Source organism: Typopeltis vanoorti, chromosome 10 (genome assembly GCF_054136105.1).
Source record: "Typopeltis vanoorti isolate ZY-2024b chromosome 10, IOZ_Tvanoo_1.0, whole genome shotgun sequence".
Classification (NCBI taxonomy): Eukaryota; Metazoa; Arthropoda; class Arachnida; order Uropygi; family Thelyphonidae; genus Typopeltis; species Typopeltis vanoorti.
The window spans coordinates 65026323-65045730 of NC_143558.1; the positions used below are offsets into that span (position 1 = coordinate 65026323).

The following is a 19408-nucleotide window of genomic DNA, read 5'->3' on the forward strand; positions in this document are numbered from 1 at the left end:
TTACCTGCTGAGCTTTTAGGCTACTTGTGAAATGGTTTAGAATACCTAGCCTGAACTATTAAAAATAAAGATATTTTTCTCAAGTTGTTTGTATAATCCTGTGGAAATGGCATCTTCATCCATAGTGCTGGTTTTTCCAATTATTCCAATTCTTCTAGTCAGCGAAGAATTTTTGTTAGGCTTTTTTTTCAGCTGGTTCCTGAGTTAGTCAATCTTTGGCATGACCAAATAGTTTCTCCCAAAAAAAATTGTTTTAAACTTTGCATGTCAAAAACAAACCATAGAATACATATATCACAGAGTGCATCAGTTGTCTGCCATATTCTCTTTCCTGAAAAGCCTTTATTTCTGAAGACTGGTTGCCACTTGTCTTCAAAGCATTAGTTAGGACTAAAGGAGCTCTGTCTACTCCTTTTGGGGAATAAAAGACATTTAACACCATTACATGCCATTCTAATTTTTAGTAATTGCAATCTTAAAAGTCTTAAGAACTTAAAGAAGAACCAAAATATAGAAAATTGAGAACAATAAAATATAATGAAATATGTTAGAGGGAGAGACAGACAGAGACAGATTTCATATGAATGCCAACATGCTACACTTGCTACTGCAGTGTATATACAGTGTGTGTGTGTGTGTGTGTGTGTGTGTGTGTGTGTGTGTGTGTGTGTGTGTGTGTGTGTGTGTGTGTGTGTGTGTGTGTTACTGTAAAAGCCCAGAAATGGTAAATCCTAGCATTTACCATAGTGAGGTGGTAAAAGTCCAAAAAATGCTTGTAAACACTTCCATTTTGGACTTTTACCAAACCGTTTCGGTAAACGTCAGCATTTACTAACACAAATTGGTAAAAGCCCGTTTGTCCAGAATAACATTAAACATAATTGCTTTATTATTTTACTACATTTAATTAATGTATTATAAGAAAATGTTCATGAAATAAAAGTAACTTATTTACCTAACCTAAACATATCCTTCCGACCACTTTGTTGTGTTGTTTGTTTCCATCCATGTTGCCAACATTGTTTTACTTTAACACTTTTAGCTTCTTTCACTTCATTCAACAGAGAATTGTATCTCTCACTTGGTAAATAAAAGTTGTTATCCTTCTTATTATTCACTGATTCACTCAAAAGATTGTAAAACTTTTTTACAATCTTTTTATCACTCATTTTCATGAAGGAAATAAAAAAAAACATAAAATATATTACCACAATATCACTCATTTTTATGAAGGAAATAAAAAAAAAAAACACGTAAAATGTATTAGCACAAAAACAAACTGATTCTAGATCATAGCCACTCACACCCGTCTACTGTACTCAGGCTTTTACCAATTGGTGTTGGTAAATGCTGGCATTTACCAAAATGGTATGGTAAAAGCCCAAAATGGAAGCCTTTACAAGCCTTTTTTGGACTTTTAGCATTGTAGATGCTAAAACCTCACTATTATAGATGCTAGGATTTACCAATTTTTGGGCTTTTACAGTAACATATACTGTATATATACAGTATATGTTACTGTAAATATACTGTATATTTACAGTAACATATGCTGTAAATATACAGTATATTGTATATACTGTATATTTACAGTATATGTTACTGTATATATACATACATACAGCTAGGTCACAATTAATGTGAGTTTGAATAATGCGATATTCAATTTAGTGCAAATTGAACAACAATGCCAGGTTGTGTTTACTGCGAACCAAAATTCAGTTAATGTGAGCCTAGCACATACATAGTTAAGGTTTTAGACACGCTTACTTCAGTCTGCACTTGTTTATCTTTGTGTGTGCGCCTGCCATAATAACATTAGTTTTCATGATTTGATCAATAAAGAGCATTTGAAGAGTCTAACAATGATGCAAAAGAATGAAATAATGTCCAAGTGAAGGATTTCACTCCCAAGGAGTTCAAAGATATTTTTTGAGCTTTAGAAGTCGTGAAGCAAAAAATTATGGATGCTGACCCCTAACCTCGATCGAATCATGCATATTTGCTGAGATGTGGATAAAGCACTCTGTGTCTACCAGCATATATATGAAGATTTAAAGAACAGCTCAGTGTACACTGCTAAAATATTTTGAAATGCAACAAAGATGGTTTTGTCAGTGTAAGCTTACCTTCAGGAATCATATTTAGATTTTTTTTTAATTTATTTTATTTTGCTCTCTAAAACTACTCTGTGACTTTGTTAACAATAAATTTAAATTATAACTAATTTCTTTTTATCCTGCTCTGTAATATTTCGTTAACAAACATTTATGTTTATTAATAAAATATTACAGAGCAGGATAAAAAGAATGTAGGTTATGTTGGTTACTATTACCATATTTAATCTTTAAAGGTACTTATGGCATGACTATAAACAACAAATTACATCATAACCACAGTAATTAATGAAATGACAGTACACCTCTATCATTAGCTGGCATTTACCAGATACCTTGTGAATGTAATCTGATATACTTTGGGCAGACTGGCTGTTCTGTGGAAAAAAGAATTAATGAACATCAGTATTATATTGAATACATGAGACCTGAAAAGTCTAGTCTGGCACAACATAGTATTGACATTAAACACAGTATCTGGTGGGATGAAGCCTGTCTTCTCCATAGAAGCAGTTTTAAATATGAATGCCTTTTCAAAGAAAGTTGCAAAGCCCTTTTACATTAGCCAAATCCGAATCGAAATGATTGTCTCTCTCTCTCTCAAAAGTTTGGGAGATTCTCATTTTATGTAACCATCAAAAATAGTTTTAATATATTAATTTCTATCACACAGCAACCCTTTTTTAATTAGTAAACCAATTGTTGTATGTACTTTGTATTCCTGTTTCTTTGATTTGCTTGTTTCTACGCACTGATAATGCTGTTGATTTCAGTACAAAATATCTATACTTTCATTTCATTAAAGTTAATTACTGTGGTTAGCATATAATTGTTGTTCATTACCATATTTTGCATATGATTAAAAGTTCAAATAGTGTGAATTTGAATAATGTAACCACTTTGTGATATTCATTATCTGCCCTAATCAAGACCTAGTTGTATGTACAGTGTCTGTATACATGAGTAGTTTGTGGTAGTACCACAAATATAGATATATACACATCTATAGATGGGTTCTTCACTATAAGAACTAACTCACATAAATAGTTTATAGATTGCAGGAAAGTCTAATTCTTGCAAATGAATCTGTTGACTGTTTTATTAGTAAGACAGTTTTCCTTCATTCAGATTACACTATCACTAAGCTGGTTATAGCTCATATTTTTTTTCATAGATAATTATTCCTTATGGAATACAGGCATTTCCTGCTTTGTAAGTTCTCAGGTTTGAGTCCTTTTTTTTAAGTATTGACAAAATCTAAAATATGAACATTAATTGCAATAAATAAATTCTAAGCATTTATAAATCTGGCATTTCAAACTATGCATATATCTATAAAATATAGTACTATACTGCACATGCATTTGCTCAAACAGATGGGAGTATTTCACTCAGCATTTTCACTGTCTTGTCTTAATTCAAATTTATTCTTTCTTATTAAGACAGTTCCTGGGTTTACAAGATTTTATTTCAATTATCAACAAAATCAAAAATATGAACATTAATTGCAATAAACAAATGCTAAACATTCATAAATCTGGCATTTTAAACCATGCATGTATCTGTACAGTACAGTACTACTGTGCATATGTTTGTTTGTTTGTTCAGGCACAGAGAGTGCCTCTCTGACTCACATAAAGCATTTATCACGATGAGTTACAAAGAGTGGTTGTGTTACTCTTCATTTCACCATCTTAATTCAGATTTATTCCCTCTTATTAATACTATACAGTACAACAACCATAGAACACAAATATCACAAAAGTGATGCAGTTGCATTGTTAATAAAAAGAAACAGCAAAAAGGAATAAATTTGAAACAGAATATGGGATTATTAGCAAACGTGCAGCTGTAATGACTTTAAAGAGCATCGTGCAAAATATTACTTAAGCACTTCAAATGCATTTACAGTTTTAAAGGATAAAGAAACATATTTAAAGGAAGTGAAAAATATCCTTGAGTTTGAAGGCTATGTTTTCATTTCTTTGGATAAATATTTTTTTTTTTGAACTCTATAACATTACTATGGTAAAATTGCATTTTTGCTAACTCCTGTTACACTTTGATCTTAGCCAAAAGGCTGAGAAGCGATAAAACTATTTTAGCATTATGCCAATGAGAAATAAACGCAGGAGTTGGAACTGCCTGCTTTATGAGTTTTTGCTTTACAAGCTCATGCTAATAACAAATTAACTCATAAAGTCAGAAACTACATATTTATCTTTATCCCATGACATCTGATATTGATTTCTACATTATGTTTATTAAATATATAAAATTATAAACAAAACTTATACAGGAAATTTTATATTACTCATATGTGAAATATAAACAACACTGGTTCACAATTGTTTTGTGTCAGTGTTTAATAGGTCTCAGTTTTCTATCCCATAGTCTGGGATGCAAAACTAATTGATTGACCTATGCATATCAGACTATAATGGCATTGGGTTTGGAAGAGATGTGCTTAGCACATTTCCAGTATTTAAAAAAAAAAAAAAAAAAAAAAACCGCCATGTAATCTGTGTATTTGCATATGTGTGTATGAACGCGTGTAATAAATCAGAATCTTTCTTTAAATGTTATTCCACTTCATCTGTTCAGCTGATGTGTTGGTTAATTTGATTTATATTTTATTTAAAACTTTTTTTGGAGTTTTAAATGAAATATAAGTATTATTTCTGTGGTGGGTATTATTCTGCACCCACTTATTCTCATAGAATTCCAGTAAGTAGCTACTATACTTATCTGTTTCATGTAATTCTCATTCTATAGCAAAAAGACCTGCAGGAATTGACCCGACACGAGGAGTTGGAACTGCCTATGAAGGTTATGTCAAGGTATGTTTCGGTGCATTGATTAAAAGTCTATTAATTTATATTAATCTTGGTCTTAATACCTGAGTTTGTGATATTGACATCATTGAGATATAACATCAAGATAAGATGATCATTATTTCCTAACATATACTCTCAATTGCATGTATAAGATACAATTAGGTCAACACGATTAAGATTTCATCTTTAGCATATTTAGTTTTCTACCAACAGTTTCTTCCAAATTGGTCTATTATTGTTAGATTCTTAGATCTAATCTTGCTTTCCACCCTTATAGCTGGATCTTGTTCCCTGCTATTTTTTTTGCATCAAATATATGTTTTGTCAACTTTCTTCAGCTCTGTTTATTGATCATACCATTGCACTGATTCTCTTCTTACACATCTTTGAATACTTATAATGTCCAGTTTCTTTTCTAATATCTCATTATTGATTCAGGAAGTAACAAATGGCTACTCGAGATATCTGTTTTTGTTTGTAACCTAGCTCCAAGATCCATATTTTAAAATGTGTATGACCATCTCTCATATGGTTGATTTTCTCTCTCTCTCTCTCTCTGTGTGTGTGTGTGTGTTCCATCTAAATTTGACTGCTCTTCTTAATAACTTCTTACCAATCGTTATTATTAATCCCATGTTTAGTTGCTCTTTACCAAACATTGTACCTTAAAATGTTAATAATTTATTTAGTGAATTGTTTAATACATTCATAAAAAGGGAGGGAAAAGTTTCATGAAATAGTTAAAGTAATATTTTGTCAGTAATATCCCCCAGCAGAGTAGCAGTAATTCAACAAACAAATTGAATGAACAAATTTTTACTGCATAGTTTTTCATTGTTGTATATTCAGGAGAATGCATCATTAGTTTTGTTTAGGAAGGTGGCTCAAATATTGGATTATATAATATAACTTTTTGAACTGACCTGTCTAAGAAATTGTAGAAATATTTGAGATTAAAAAGACACGTTAAAAAAAAAGTTAATTTAATAATTCTAATATATTAGAGCCTCTGTAACTCAGTATGAGTGACACTCTTTGTTTGGCATGACCAGCATTCGAATCTCATCTAGGATATGAAGAAACTTTATCACATCTTTTCAACTGAAGGTGAGTTAGCCAGTCTCTTATGGGGATGGCAAAGTTTCCTGTCCCAGAAACTCATATTTTTTATCCCTTAAAACAGGCAAACCAAGTAGAGGAACATGTACTATTTCAGACAATGGGGATAGGATTAACTTCCTTGTCATAAGTAGTAAGTAAGTTTCTAAGAAGCCAAGTTACTTGGCTGTGACAGGCCATTGAGCCTAACACAAAAGGGATAGTGTGTGTGGGGGGGAGGGGGTAATTTCATCAACTGTCTTGTTGACATCTTCAGAGCAAAACAACAAAACCTTTGACAGCTAACACACATAAACAAAAAAAAAATATATTAATAAAAGACTTCTGTCTTATTACCGCCAACTTCCTATATCCAAAAATTGGTTCCACCCTCCAACAGGTAAGTACAGTATACCTAAAAAAAAAATTACACAATCCCATTTTATTTTGCGGTCACTTGATAAATGTCATTATGAATTTCTCTTTCCACCGTCAATTTTAATATGAATGACTATGATCATTTCTTAAGATGGAATTTGTCATTTATAACAGGAACTTTCTTAAAAAATACCTGTTAATGGAATGGGTCATATTTTTCTTTCATCTGTTTGTAATGCAATTCCAATTGTAACCATTACATTATACAATGTGTGCAAGCCTAATTAATTTTTTCAAAGTGATTTTTTTTTCTATAGTGAATGTATCATATGAGATGGTTGATGAAATATCAGTATTATTAAATTTATCCAGTAATCCATTTCATGTCTTTTGTCTTCTTCTTCCTAACATGGATTTTAGGTTAAGTGGCCTGTTCCGGTCCCATGCCATCTCTTTCTTGATCTTCCGATTCTTCATTTTCCACTTATTTTGTATCTGTATAATATTTTTGGTAGTCTGCTGTTGTCAATTTGAATTAAATGTTCTAGCCATTTTTGTTTATACTGTCTTGTGTAGTAATTAATTAGTTATATTTTCAGGGATGGTAAGATTTCTTCATTTGTTTTATGGTCCCACTTTGTATATCCAGCTGTTTTTCTGAGAAACTTCATTTCTGCTGTTTGAATTTGTTTTTCATCTTTCCTTTTTATGGTCCATGTTTCGCTTCCACATAGTAGAGTTGGTTTTGACATATATGGTCTGATTCTACTGTGTTTTTGTAGTAGGGATGGCTTAAATATATTATTTATTATGCCGTTTACTTTGACAAAGTTTGATAATTTGGTGTCTACGTCTTTTTCTTCTTCATATGATAAATCACATCCCAAGTATCTGAAAGTATTTACTTGTTCTAATATTTTATTTTCTATCACTATTTTACTTCTTATTGGGTTTTCTCTTTTGAATGGCATTATTTTTGTTTTTTATTTAGATATTGTCATATTATATTGTTTTGAGGGTATCATTTAATGATCTTTGTAAATCATCTGCAAATAGTAGTTATCTATCTTCATTTGTGGGGTTATTTTTATACCAAATGGGTTATACTGTTTCCAGATTGTTATAATTTTATATATATATATATATATATATATATTGAAAAGCAGAGGTGAGAGGGTACATCCTTGTTGTACCCCTCTTAATATATCTTTCCATTCTGAGGTGTGTTCTAATTTAACTGCTATTTTATTTCCTGTATATATTTCTTGAAATATAGTTGTAAAAGATTGTAAAATTGTAAAAGTTGGTTTGGTATGTTTAAATTGGTTAATATTTTAAACAATTTTTGTCTACTAATTTTGTCAAAGGCTTTTTCATAATCAATAAAGGCCACGTGTGTTTTTTCTTTTTGAAATTCTCTTCTCTTTTTTATTAATAAGTTTAAAGTAAAAATTGGGTCTATGCAGGATCGGCCTTTTTGGAAACCATTTTTGTTCTTCTAGTAGTTTGTCCTCTACAATACTGCTTAGCTTCTCTTTTAATATTCCTGCATATATTTTATATCCTGTATTCAGCAGATTAATTCCCATATAGTTATTGCAATCTCTTTATTTCTTTTTTTATAGATTGGGATAACCAGTGCTTTTTTTTTTCAAGAGTTAGGAGTTTTCCAGACATTCAAACCATATTAAAAAATTTCAGAAGTCGTTCATTAAATTTTTCACCTGCATTTTTGTACAGTTCTATATTTATATTGTCTTCTCTTGGTGTTTTCCTATTTATCATCTTCTTTATTGTATTTTTCAGTTCTAACATTGTGATATTTTCTATTAGGTCATTCTTTGTTTTATAAAATTTTATTTCATTGTTCTCATCTGTCCAGAGATTTTGGAAATAGGTCATCTATTTTTCTATATCTACTGTTTGTATTTTTATCTTTTATTTTATTTCTTTATTCATGCATTTTATTATTTTATAGGTTTTGGTTGTGGCTTAAATAAATTCTTTTCTAGTTCTATTATGAAATTTTTCCATCTCTCTCTCTACCCTTTTTCCTTACTTTTTGTTTTGCAATTGCACTGTTTCTTTTATACTCTATTTCTGCTTCTATTATTTTGGAATTTAACGATTTCTGGTAACTGTCCTTTTTTGTTTTTATTATATTTTCTATTTCTTTGTTCCAGTCTCATAGTCCTCTTTTTCTAATCCATTTGTGCTTTATTCCTAAGGTTTCTGTTGCTGCTTTTGTGAGAATTTGTTTCATATTTTCCCTTTATCTTCTATGTTACTTGATTCATGTGTGGTTTCTGTTTTTAATTTGGTGCAATTTTGATATTGTTGTCTAACTTGGGGATCCTGTAATGAAGAAATTTTGTAGTTTGGCTGGTAAGAATTTTCAATTTTATGTGTTTTTAGCCACTTTGGTTTAAATCGAATTTTTGCTGATACCATATAATGATCAGAGTTTAATTCAAAGCCTCGATATGCTCTTATGTCTAAAATTAACTCCACTAATTTAAAATTTGCGATAACATAGTCAATTACTGATTTGTGTCCTCTGGTTGACTAACTATATTTATGTATTTCCTTGTGTTTAAACACTGAATTCATTATTCTCATATTATTATAAATGACAAAATTGTGCAGTGTGCGACCATTTTGATTACATGTATCTTTGCCAAATTTACCTATGTTTGTTTTGTATTTTTTGTTTCCTATTCTGGCATTTAAATTTCCTGCTAGTAGTATATAGTCAGTTTTGTTTGTTTTATCTATGGCATTCTGTAATTCTTTATAAAATATATTACTGTCTTCTTCTTTTCCCCTCTTTTGGTGCATATGCACCAGTTATTGTTATATGGCCTCTTAATGTCTTTTGTCTTGAGTCATGTCTTTTGTTTTCACATTTAATTTCTTTTAATGTCGAGTTATAAATTTCCATATTTATGTAGGTGGTTAATATTAAAAATGTGTTTGGATTTTTATGCTGTGCATTTAATACGATATATAGTACATATACTGTATTGAATTTAAGTATTGGAATTTGCTCCTTTCCATTTTAGAATATAATGTGTATCTTTCTGTCACTGCCTTTACCATGTGAGGCACCTGTTTGTAGTGGAGGACACCTCCCAGGGTTGGTTCTGGTCCTTTTCATACTTTTCTCTTTAAGCTCTGTGTGCTCAGGCAGATTTTATCAGATTAATCAAATATTTTTTTCTCCCATTCTTAAATTTTTACAGAACATCAATATTTATTATAATTTCTAATGTAGATCATATTCAGGTTGTATATATGTATTATTTTTTTAAGAATGTTGTTACTCTATATTGGCTTTTAATACCTGGTTGGTTTTATCAGTTTTTTATGAACTACTTTACACTTAGTTTTTTTTACACTTTTTTTATACCTGTTTATTCTGCTGCATAAATTTATTATTACCTGGCATACTACGGTGATCTGTTTTGGCACAGTATGATATTAATTCTTCTTTTGCCACTAAACCCTTAACCAAACTTATCACCATAAATGTCCTCTTATGCTGATTTCTAGAATTAATAGATATCCTCCAAAAGTTGACTGTGCATTTGTAGAATGATGTATCAGTGACCTGTCTGGTTATGACATTGGTTAATGATGGAATCACTTAAAATCAACTTTTGACAGCGTTATGAACTACTGGAAGTGTGAATGTCCATCTGAGTCAAGAAATGCACAGAAGACCAAATGACATAGGAAGTTAATACAAAAGGTCAAAGGTCTCTGGAAGGTTTTGGCAGTCTGATGTGAAACAATAGGAAGGCTCTGTATAAGCAATTGCATCAGTTTCTCTGGAAAAATAGATATGCATATGTCAAAGATTGACCATGACAATCAACAGCACAGACTATAGTATAAAGAAGATTGTGACAGGTCTGCAGAGCATTGTAGCATGATATGAAATGACAAATCATACAACACCCCTTTTCTGATCAGACAGCCTGTTTGGGTGTTACAAGATATTCAGATGCTCTCAGTAAGTTTTGTTGCTGAGACATAATAGTCTGGACCTATTTCTCCTGCTATGTTCTTGGAAATCTAATATGAAACAATAGGAAGGCACTGTATAAACAATTACATCAATTTCTCTGGAAAAACAGCTATGCGTATGTTAAAGATTGACCATGGCAATCAACAGCACAGACTATAGCATAAAGCAGTGGTCTCCAAACTTTTTTGATCACGTACCCCCCAAGACAGAAAAAACAAATAGTGCGTACCCCCAATTGATTGAGCAAAAATCTATTGTAATAAGTAATATAAAGAGGAAATATGCCTTGTATCATCATATAATAATTAAAAATGTTAGATATTTTTACACATTATTTTTATTATTAACAGCTTACAAACATATTGGGGTGCTTAATGGTCAAAGCTGTATAACTGAGAGGAGACCTCCACATAGCCTTTAAAGGAATGCGGAGAACCGACCAGGGCTTCTGACCTAATGTCCAATCCTCACCTTCTTGTGGTGCACCCTGTTGGGTATCTATTTAGATACTGAACGAACGAGGATGGGCTGGCAATTTGGGATTTAGCCGACCAAATTGTATTCTTATTGGTTAAACCAAAATAAAAAATGATGGTACAACATGACAAAATTTCATGCCGGCTGAGGCGTTGCCCGGTTAAACAAGGCCCCCCCCGTTGTTTTCACCAGGGAACCAGGGCGAACAGCGAAAAGTCAGCTACTGGAACAAATCTGAAAACAAACCCCAACTCAACATCACCAGAGTTAAAGATCGGTACTATCAACATAAGAAGCCTGAATGGCAAAGAAATGGAGCTAGCTGAGGCAAATATGAGAATGGGGAACTGGACAATGAGACTTATTTGTGCCTGTGATCCCACAGAAGGTTCTACTAAGATAGAAGTGGAGGAATTTTTTGAGGCTTTAGAAAAAGCAACTGACACAATGAAAAAGGAAACGTTGGTCCTTGTTGGGGATCTAAATAGCAGAGTAGGAAATGATTGTGAGACATACAAAAACATTTTGGGAAAATTTGGAGAAAAGAGCAAAGCTAATAATAATGACAAATATCTGTTGGATTTCTTGCTCAGGACATGGACTGGTTATTACTAACACCATGTTCCAACATAAAAATGTGCACAAATTCACATGGAGAGAAGAGGCAAGGAATAAGAAAAGTCTCATTGACTATGTTATTGTTGATAGTGATGTTTTCTCCCTGGTGCAGGACACCAGAGTGTACAGAGGATTTGAAATTGGAAGTGATCACTATTTAGTCTTGAGCAGGATAAAATTGAATTTCATATTGAAAAGAATAACATGTAAGAAAGTTTTAAAGCAAATAAAAGTTGAGCAGCTTTCAGATGTGAACTGTAGACTAAAATACACAAACATTATTGAAGAAAAAATGAAAGAGTTTGAGAACAGGAAAATCAAACCTTGGAGATTCAGTGCCAAACTCTGAAGAAAACATTGATTGATTCTGCCAGAGAGGCATGTGGTGAGGTTGTCTCCAAGGATAAAAAAAAAAATCAGAAATCCCTGGTGGACACAGGAAGTTAAAGAGGCAGTGAAGGAAAAGAAGAAAGCATATCAAAAGTTCCTGGCAAATAAGTCAGCTTTTACTCTTACAGAATATAGAGACAAATGTAAGAAAGCTAAACAGTGTGTAAAACTAGCTAAACAAAAGTCATGAGAGGACTTTGGCAAGAATATAGAAAATAAATATCAAGAAGGTGGCAAAATATTCTGGAGGTTGTTGAAGAAGCTTAGGAATGGAGGAAAGAGTGCTGTAAAAGGAGTTAGAGATGATAAAGGTGACATGAAAACAGGAGAAAAAGATATCCTTGAAGTATGGAGTAATTACTTTGAAAAACTGCTAAATGAAACAAGCAGTGATGACAGCACAATGGTTAAAAACACTGACCAGACATGCAGTCAGGAATACATATCCATACTTGAAGTAGAAAAAGCCATCAAAGGCTTAAATGTGGAAAGGCAGCAGGAGTAGATGAGATTCGACCAGAAATGCTGAAGTGTGGTGGTATAAGAGTCTTACAGTGGCTGCACTGTATAGTTCAGAAAGCCTGGATAGAGGAATGAATTCCTGATGATTGGAGTAGAGCTTTCATAGTATCCATATATATATAAAAAGGGAAATAAAACTGAATGTGAGAATTACAGAGGTGTTTCCCTACTGAGTGTTCCTGGCAAGATCTATGCAACTATACTTGAGAAAAGGTTGAGAAGAATTGTGGAAGAAAAGCTTGGTGAAGAACAAGCTAGATTCAGGCCAAATAGAGGCTGTGAGGATCAGATCTTCACTTTACGACAAATAGTCGAGAAACCATGGGAATATAACAAAGATCTGCATTTAAGTTTTGTCGATTTGGAAAAGGCATATGACAAGGTGCCAAGAGAGAAGCTATTCAATACGCTACAGTTATATGGTGTTGACGGGGCATTATATCAAGCAATACTTAGTCTTTATTTGAGTTGTAAGTCAGCAGTTAGAATTGAAGGAAGTACAGGACGATGGTTTAATGTTAAATCTGGTGTCAGACAAGGATGTGCATTATCCCCTCTGTTATTCATTATCTATATGGATCACATTATGAAGGAAAGTGGTATTAAACCTCATATCAAAATTGGAGATGTTAATGTCAGCTGTTGGCTTTATGCAGATGACATTATACTTCTAAATAAATCCATTACAAGTCTGCAAGATTCTCTGACTAAATTGAATAACTGTTGTAATAGATATGGTATGAAGGTGAGCAATAAAAAGACAAAGCCAATGAAAATAGGCAGAATCATTGAAAATGTCAATTGTGTTGTGAATGGAGAACCTGTGGAACAAGTGAAACATTTCAGCTACTTAGGCACGATTTTTACTGAAGATGGTAAATTAAATATAGAAATAGACAACAGAATCAGCAAAGCTGGTATGGTGGGAAGTCAATTGAATAAATTCATATGGAATAAGAGAGAAATTAGCCAGAACACCAAATTAGCTGTATACAAGACAGTGTTCAAACCAGTTTTAACTTATGGATCTGAGATCTGGGTCAGAAGTAAAACACTTGACCAAAGACTAGAGACCGCAGATATGAGATTCCTGAGAAAGATTATAGGCATGAACAGGTGGCATCAGTGGCAATATTATATTAAAAACGAGGATATTAGGAAAGAACTTGACATTGTCAGTATCCAGGAATGCGTTAGCAGAGTTAATCTCTGGTGGTATGGTCACTTAAACAGAATGGGCGAAGAAAGATTAGCAAAACAAGTGTTCTCTGTCAGGTTGGCAGCAAAACGACCCAAAGGAAGACCAAGATATAGGTGAATTGATACGGTACAAAATGCCTTCGACGATAGAAATATAAGATCTGATAATGTTGGAGTCTTGACAAGTAACAGACTGATTTGGAGGAAAATTGTAGATAGGAAATTAGTAATGGTGTAATTTTTTTCATGTAGTACTATCATATCCTGTACACCATATTGTAATATCATATTTATTACAATATGTTTGTATCATATTGTAATAAATATGATACAAACATATTTATTACAATATTTAATGTGAACATGGCCTTGCATTTCTTTCATAATTTCTTGAAATTCTGGTTTGATGGCTTCTGATACTGCGATACGAAGGTCTGGTTCCAAGTTTAATTTATTTCCATATTTGGGTTTAATACCTGTCATTGCAGAAAATGATACCTCACATAAATAAGTAGAACCAAACAGTAGGAGTGCATCATTTGCTGTATTTATTAAATTGCTATACTCGGACTTCAGTCCCATCCACCAATTGTGATGAGATTTCTGTTGAAATTCATTTTTCAAAGTTGTGTTGTATCTAATGTCAATTAATTGCTCTTGAAAAATAATTGGAAGGTGGTCAATTTTTACATTTTCTGCAAATGGATATAAAATCCATTGAAATTCTTTGCCAGTAAGATCTTTGAATAAGTTACAAAAATATGTCTCTAAACTTTTTAAATGTGCAGATATTAGACATTTTGTTTGTTTTACATTTACATTAGTTTCTGTAACGAAATTAGATAAAGATGGAAACATTTCTAAACATCTCTTTTCAAATTTCTCTCTCCACAGCACCATTTTCTTTTGAAGTGCAGTTATTTTCTCATTCATTGTTAAAATGTTATCTTTTCCTTGAAGAAACAAATTAAGCATGTTTACTTTTTCAAAAATACCAGCTAGGTAGCATAGTATTAATAACCACTTATCATCATTGAAAAGATATGCAAATTTCTTATCTTTATCCAGTAGGAAAATGCATAACTCATCTTTTAGTTCTACAACTCTCTTAAGCACTTTTCCTCGAGATAACCAACGAACCTACGTGTGGTATATAGAAGATTTTCGTGGATGCTGCCCATCTCTTGACATAGTACTGTAAATATTTTACTATTCAAAGGCCTCGTTTTTATAAAATTAACTATATTGATAACATCCTGTAGTATTTTGTGTTTATCAGGCTGCATTTTTTTTTGCCGCAATAGCTTGCCTGTGGATAATGCAATGAATGAATTTGACATGTGGTGCTATTTACTTTTCCTTTGAATCCTTTCTTTGTACCAATTAAAGCAGCTGCTTCATTGCTAGTTATGATTAAACAGTTTTTTCAAAAAATATTGTTTTTAACAAAGAAGTTATTTACTGTTGAGAAGATATCTTTCCTGAAGTGCCTCACAAAAAAGTAGTTCTTTGTGTAATTCATTATTAAAATAATATCTAGTAAATACCAATAACTGAGACATGTTGGCAACAGTGCTTTCATCAAGCTGTATAGCAAATTCCCACATTGAGTCATTTGTTTTAATAGTTGCTTCTTTAAATTATCTGCAATGATTTCTATACATCTACCAATAGTATTTGCTGATAAGGGAATATATTTTAGTTTATCTGCATATTCTTTTCCATGGATTATTTCTACCATTTTTATGGCAGTTGGGAGTACAAGTGTTTCCCCAATGGTGTGTGGCTTTTGGTCTTTTGCAATTAAGAATGCAACCTCAAGAGATGCCTCCAAATATTTATCGTTAATTTTAGTGAATTTTTTTAAGTTGTTGGATTGAGAATTACATGTCTTCAAGCATCGTTCAAAGAATTGTAAAGATTTGTGTTCATGTTCAGGATGTTTAGTTTTTAAGTGTCTTACTAATAATGATGGTTTCATACTTCCATTACATAACATCTCATGACACAATATACATGTAGGACGAGGTTCATTGATGACTATTGTCGATGTAAATCCCCATTTCAAGTAGTCTTCTTGATAATTCGAACTTTCTTGGGCAAGGTTTTGTTAAGTTTCAGATTAATGTTTTTATCACTTAATTTGACTGATAACGAACTTGTTTGAATAGAAGAATCAATCCTATCTTTTCCTTGTTGTTCGTCTGATGTAGAAGTACTATCATAATTATCTTCAATTTGCGGTTTCTTTGGAGGAAATTTTTTTAACCATTTATCCATTTTGTTAATTTGTAAAATTTAAATATAATTAATTTACTATTGATAATATCAAACACTTTTAAAAAATGTAAGCAATTTTAATAATATCAATTCACTATTTCTAGTGTAAATGTAAAAGTAAGCACAAAAAGACGTTGAAATTGCACAGAAACAATATATACTAAAAAATCGTTAAACTTATTACTAATAGTCAAATAATTAATACAGCTATGGGGTCATCTGTACATAGCAGGATAACTAAGCAATTTTCCTTCTCTAGTTGGGCTTATCAACACTAGGATGCTCTATAAACAATGGCAATGATAAGAAGTAAGAGATTTACTCCCTAGTTTTAAAAAACATGACAGCTTTGCCAGGACGATTATGTGTGCAAAGTTGCCCAGTGTGCGCTACTCGCAAATTTAAGTGTACAGGATCTTTATAACGTCTTTGTCTATATTAGATATATGTTTAATTGATGAAAGAAAGTAATATTCTTTATCTTTAATTAATTACTTAATTTTTTTCCTAGTAATATAAAACCTTTTTTGACGTACCCCACATATCGACTCGCATACCCCCTGGGGTATGTGTACCACACTTTGGAGACCACTGGCATAAAGAAGTTTGTGATGAGTCTGTAGAGCATTGGAGTATGATATGAAATGAAAATCATACAACACCCTTTACTGATTAGACAGGTTTTCTGTGGGTATCACAGATACTACTTAAATGCTTTCAGTTGGTATTTCAGACTATTACATTTCAGTAAGTTTCGTTACTGAGATGTAATAGTCTGGACCCATTTCCCATGATATAGACTCAGAGCTTTGATTGTATTGCCTGGAAGGATGAGCACTTCTGGATAATACAATACTTCCTATGTTATAACTATTTAACATAACAGCCTCTGTCACTTGTGTCAAAGAATGCACAATGTCTTGCTGCCAATGATCTTACAACATGGTTTGAAGAAATTTGCTCAACTACTGCATCCAGCAACATCAAACAAATAGAATGTAGTTAATACTGAGGAAGAAATGATCCAAAATATCTAACTTATTACAAACTTGTGAGCTAGAAGAGTGGAAAATTTGATCAGGGGCTTGGGAGGATCCACACACTGAAGGTATGGACAGTTTTTGTTCTGAAATATATTTGATTGACAGGCTTATGATGTGGACAGGCTTATGATGTGGACTTTCTAGTAATGTTTTTTTTTTTTTTTTCAATTTTTGACCAAGTATTTTGTGGCAAAAATGCACTGTATATCAAGTTTGATTATATTATTTATTTGTTTATATAGGTCCCCAAACCAGGTGGAGTGAAAAAGGGATGGATGCGTCAGTTTGTTGTTGTTTGCGATTTCAAACTGTTTTTATATGATCTTATTCAGGATAAAAATGCTCAGCCATGTATTTGGGTTTCTCAGGTTCTTGATATGAGGTGAGAATAATTTACTAAATAACATTTCAACAATGTAAAATTGTTATTAACATACACTATAAAAAGTTCTGCATTTGCCCCAGATTTGTCTACATCAGTAGAAATGAATTCCCTAGTACATAAAAACAAGTCTCTCAGGATCTAGGGATTATTTTGAAATGTAATTTCCAGAAAGTTTCATTTCAATTTTCATTAGGAGGGAATCATATTCTGATGCTGTTTTGTTAGATGGTCCTAGTCTGTGTAATATAGTAAACAGTATTATTTTGCAGTTTGCCTTGTATAAAAGATCTTGGTTCATTTCTAATGTAGGATGTGAAGGAAGGACCATCTATCAAGGGACTTCATTTGAAGCTAAGTGTTAGCCAGTCTCGTATAGAGATTGCAAAGTTTTTCAGCCTGAAAACCTTTGTCTCTTGAAAAACTGACTTCACAGTCTTAATATATTAGCCTCATAGCCTTATCTGCTTTTTCCATGATTCAGAGCATTCAAAACTCCTAAAAACAGAAGAAAAAAAAAAAGGGCAGGAGAACACACACACACACACACACACACACACACACACACACACACACACACACACACACACACACAAATTAACAGACACACTACTAGTCTTTGTTTAGAATTACAGCCAAGGTAACTGTCTCCATGTAATAAGACAGTACATGCATCTTTCTGCAATTGTGCATTATCATTCAGGAAATTTGGTTATGCAGTTTAGGATTTTAGCCTGCATATTTTGATATTTTATGTGACTCCCACAGAAGGTTTTAAATTTTTGCTCTAAGTCTTTTTTCGTTTTTTTGCTAATTTTTTATCTTTGTATTTTTTTAAATTTTTGCATAATATGTAAATCCTGCTCTAGAGACTAAACATGAAACTTTTTCAAGCCACTTCAAACCTCCAGTAAGTAATGTAGTGATCTCACACCAGCTAATAACATTCATCATCCACTTAAGGATAAGAACAAACATCCATATCTACAGTGGAATTTGAACTTGCACCCTGTTGGTTGTGGTTAAAAAAAAAAAAAAATCATTCTGGAATTTCAGTATTTTTTGTTGTTATCCTGCACACACACTCACACACACAGAAGTGGTTGTTCAACCTGTAATACATTAATACTGTGGATGAGCAGAATGTTGATAAAAAAGAAGAAACCTGTTAACATTACATTTGATTATCTTCGGATTATACTCTTTATGAAATACAATTTATAATTCTAGAATTTCCCTATTAAGTGTTATCAGTAAGATTTATGCAGGCATACTTGAGAAGAAACTTAGAAAAATTCTTTAAGAGAAACTTGAACAGTAAAAGTCACAGATTTTTACTTTAAGACAAATTGTTGAAAAATAATATAATAAGGAATATATAAAGGATTCTGTACATTGGGAAGGATTTGACATACAGCTATCTGCTGATATGCAGTACTTGCAGAATAATTTGAATAGGATGGAATTGTGGGCACGTGAAAATGGCTCTCAGTTCAATGTTAATAAATAATAAATGTTAGGTCATGCACTTTGGTATGATTAGATATCTAATGTCATATTATATTAGTGGGATTATGCTAGAAGAAACTGATTAGGGATCTTGGAGTTTTAGTAGACGGGAAGTTCAAGAGTCATAGCAAAGATTGAAAATACAACTCAGAAGAATAATTGCAATGCTGAAATGGACTTTGACATGTAAAGATAAGAAAGTCATTTTGCCTCTTTACAAGGCCTTGATAAGATCTCACTTAGATTATTGCATGCAGGTCTGGTTTCTGTGGTGATTCTGAAAGTGCAAAGAAGCGTGTTGAAAATGATATCAGGATTGCATAATACTGATAATGAGGATAGATTGAGAATTTATAGACTGCAGACACTAGTAAACAGGAGAAAGAGGGATGATGTTATTAAGAAAGACATAAGTGAGTCAGGGACTCAGTGAGGGGGAGGCCACATATTACATGCACCAGCTATCACACTTATTCTTGAATTCATTCACACTGCTTGCACACACAACATTCAATGGCAATCCATTC

The 19408-nt window shown here is 32.3% G+C and overlaps 1 protein-coding gene across 3 annotated transcripts in view; it reads left to right on the forward strand.

Moving 5' to 3' along the window:
- LOC150102474 (serine/threonine-protein kinase Genghis Khan-like) overlaps positions 1 to 19408 on the forward strand; it is a 550831-nt gene that overhangs the window by 355007 nt on the left and 176416 nt on the right. For all 3 annotated transcript variants that reach the window (XM_090399333.1, XM_090399335.1, XM_090399334.1), the window contains exons 28-29: positions 4893 to 4957; positions 17233 to 17372. In XM_090399333.1, the coding sequence (XP_090255459.1) occupies positions 4893 to 4957; positions 17233 to 17372 (205 nt within the window). The remainder of the gene's footprint in view (positions 1 to 4892; positions 4958 to 17232; positions 17373 to 19408) is intronic.